The 2,922-nt window shown below is 69.3% G+C and overlaps 1 protein-coding gene across 1 annotated transcript; it reads left to right on the top strand.

Moving 5' to 3' along the window:
* The first annotated feature begins 215 nt into the window (after positions 1–215).
* Positions 216–2,624, top strand: BHLHE41 (basic helix-loop-helix family member e41). Its single transcript, XM_063155836.1, has 5 exons — positions 216–458; positions 715–778; positions 1,061–1,168; positions 1,385–1,496; positions 1,621–2,624. The coding sequence occupies exons 1-5, from the start codon at positions 397–399 to the stop codon at positions 2,622–2,624; spliced, it is 1,350 nt and encodes a 449-aa protein (XP_063011906.1). The 5' UTR covers positions 216–396.
* The last annotated feature ends 298 nt before the right edge of the window (positions 2,625–2,922 follow it).

The following is a 2,922-nucleotide window of genomic DNA, read 5'->3' as shown; positions in this document are numbered from 1 at the left end:
TCTCGCAGGGCGGCCCCGGGCGGGCGGCGGGACCCCCCCCGTCCCCTCCCCGGTCCCGCCCCCGCCCGCGCCGCACGTGAGCCGGGTGCGGGGCTGGCTGGCGGCGCGCGTGCCCCGCGGGCAGGCGCGGCGGCGGCGGCGGCGGCGGCGGCGGCGGCGGCGGGAGCTGCGGGCGTGTGCGCGGGGAGCGCAGCGAAGGCGGGCGGGGGGGAGCGGCAGCGGCGGCGGAGGCACTTGGAGGGGGGGGACGAACCGCCGCACACTTTTGGCCACTGCACGGGAGAGGGGGGACGGAGGCTGCATGTGCGCAGCGTCGCTCGCGGATCTCCCGAGACTGATCTCAGCATCCCGCAGGCTCAGTCAAAAGCAGCGACGAAACATCAGCCGCTGCCAGACATGGATGAAGGAATCCCCCGCTTGCCGGAGAGGCAGCTACTGGAGCATAGGGATTTTATAGGGTAAGGCGCCGGGGCACTATCTCCGTCTCGTATCTCTACGGCGTTTCGTCTTCTTGAGAAAGTGCTGCGAAGCGCTGGGAGCGGCGCCGGCTCCCCGGCGGGGCGCGGGGCTCGCCGCCTCCCTCCGCTGGCGGAGCCGGGCGAGCCTTGCCCGGCCCTTCGGGCAGAGCGCTCGGCGCCCGTGTGCCCACTCGAGAAGGTGCTAGGCAAGCTATCGCTGCACTTGCCCATGCTGGATCTTTGTGTTTTTCTCCAGGCTGGACTACCCTGCCCTGTATATGTGCAAACCCAAAAGAGGAGTGAAGAGGGACGAGAGCAAGGTAAGGATAAGTTTCTGGGGCTCTCTTCTCGCTTAACCGCTTAATTTGGGCTCGCTGAATTTTGCGGAGTAGCTTCGCTCCCAAGAGCATCCCCGGGGGGCTGCGCATACAACTTGCCCCCCGAATCACAAGTGGGTTTACGAGCGAGCTGGCACGGCGGGGAGAGCGGTGCCTTGACGATAATTTGCGCGGCATGTGGTCCGCATGACATTTGTTTTGGTTTTGATCGGCGTTCCGAGGGACTGTGCCTAACACTTGGCTTTTCCGGGTTTTGCTAATTAGGAAACGTACAAACTGCCACATAGACTGATAGAAAAGAAGAGGCGAGACAGGATTAACGAATGCATTGCCCAGCTGAAGGATTTACTGCCCGAGCATCTGAAACTAACGGTAAGGTGCCCAGGAGCGTGTATGCCCGTGCGGATGCAGGCGCCGGCAGCCTGCCCGCTGCGCATCCCCGGGACGCCGGGCTGCCCGACTGCTGCCCGCCCGCCTGGCCCTAATGCCTCGGGGGCCGGTCTCACCCAAGTTAACGGAGGCCGCATTTGGCGGTAGCCAAAACGTGCCGGGAGGTAGCCAAGCCGCCCCCTACCCTTGCCTTTGCAGACGCTGGGACACCTGGAGAAAGCGGTGGTGCTGGAACTGACTTTGAAGCACTTGAAAGCACTAACAGCCTTAACAGAGCAGCAGCACCAGAAGATAATCGCTTTGCAGAATGGTAAGCGGGGTCCGGGGGGCAGCGCCGCCGGGGCGCACCGGGGGCGGGCAGGGAGAGGCGCGGAGCGGGGCGCTCCATGCCGGAGCCGCGGCTAAACGCTGTCCCCGCTCGGTCTCCCCCGCAGGGGAGCGGTCCATGAAGTCTCCGGTGCAGGCCGACCTGGACGCCTTCCACTCGGGCTTTCAGACGTGCGCGAAGGAAGTGCTGCAGTACCTCTCCCGCTTCGAGAGCTGGACCCCCCGCGAGCAGCGATGCGCGCAGCTCCTCGGCCACCTGCACTCCATCTCGTCGCAGTTCCTCCCCGGCCCTCAGCTCCTGTCCCCGCCGCCGGGCCCCCTCAGCAAGGGATCCTCCTCCTCTTCCTCCCCGCCCGCCCCCCCCTGCGCGCCGGGCCACAAGCCGGAGGGCCAGGCTAACTGCGTGCCCGTCATCCAGCGGACTCACGCCGCCGAGTTCAGCGCCGAGACCGACACGGACACGGACAGCGGCTACGGCGGCGAGGGCGAGGCGCGCCCCGAGCGCGGCCCCGCGGCGGCGGCCTGCGCAGCGCTGCCCGCCCTGGCCATCAAGCAGGAGCCGTCGGGGGACGAGGTGCCCCCCGCGCCCAAGCGGCTGAAGCTGGACCGCGGCGGGAGCCCCATGCCCGGCCCGCCGGGGCTGGCGGCGCGGGGAGCCGAGGCGGCGGCGGCGGCGGCGGCCGCGCTGGTCAGACCCGACGCCGCCCTGCTGGGCTCGCTGATGGCCCTGGGGGCGGGCAGCGGCGGGGCCCCCTTCGGACAGCCGGCGGCGGCCCCTTTCTGCCTGCCCTTCTACTTCATCTCCCCCTCGGCTGCCGCCGCCTACATGCAGCCCTTCCTGGATAAAAGCAGCCTGGAGAAGTATCTGTACCCCGCCGCCCCCATCCCGCTCCTCTACCCGGGCATCCCGGCCCAGGCGGCCGCCGCCGCGGCAGCCGCCGCCGCCTCCTTTCCCTGCCTCTCCTCCGTGCTCGGCCCCGAGAAGGCGGCGGCGGCCGCCACCGGGCTGCCCCCGACGCCCCACCTCCCGCACCCCTTCGCTGCCGCCGCCGAGCCCGCCGAGGAGCCCGAGCCCGCAGCCGCCGAGGAGCCCGGCGCCGAGGGCCCGTGAGACGGCCCGGGGGCTCCCCGCCGCCGCTGCCCTCCCCTCGGACTGAGGGGCCGTCGGGCCCGCACTTGCGCCCCCGGGTTCCTACGGAGGGCAGGGGTCGCCGGGGCCCGTGATCGCCGGGAGCTGGCGGCCGCGGGGCGCCGGGCCCGGCCCGGGGGAGTCCCGCTGCCGGGGCGGCAGGTCCCGGAGCGGCCTCCGCAGAGGACCGTCGAGGATAAAATTTGCTACTCAGTATTTTTTTAATGTTTGGCTTTATAAATGCGTAAATAAGGAAAACGAAACAAAACAAAAAAAAAAA

This window comes from Melospiza melodia, chromosome 4 (genome assembly GCF_035770615.1).
Source record: "Melospiza melodia melodia isolate bMelMel2 chromosome 4, bMelMel2.pri, whole genome shotgun sequence".
NCBI lineage: Eukaryota > Metazoa > Chordata > Aves > Passeriformes > Passerellidae > Melospiza > Melospiza melodia.
The sequence above is the reverse complement of the archived record's forward strand: the minus strand, read 5'-3'. Positions and strand labels throughout refer to the sequence as shown.

What these genes read in the sequence shown, in the direction of transcription:
- BHLHE41 (XM_063155836.1), top strand. Translation starts at nt 397, where the DNA reads ATGGATGAAGGAATCCCCCGCTTGCCGGAGAGGCAGCTACTGGAGCAT. An exon ending in GAGCATAGGGATTTTATAGG is followed by an intron (nt 459 to 714) that starts GTAAGGCGCCGG and finishes GTTTTTCTCCAG; the next exon opens with GCTGGACTACCCTGCCCTGT. An exon ending in GATAATCGCTTTGCAGAATG is followed by an intron (nt 1,497 to 1,620) that starts GTAAGCGGGGTC and finishes TCTCCCCCGCAG; the next exon opens with GGGAGCGGTCCATGAAGTCT.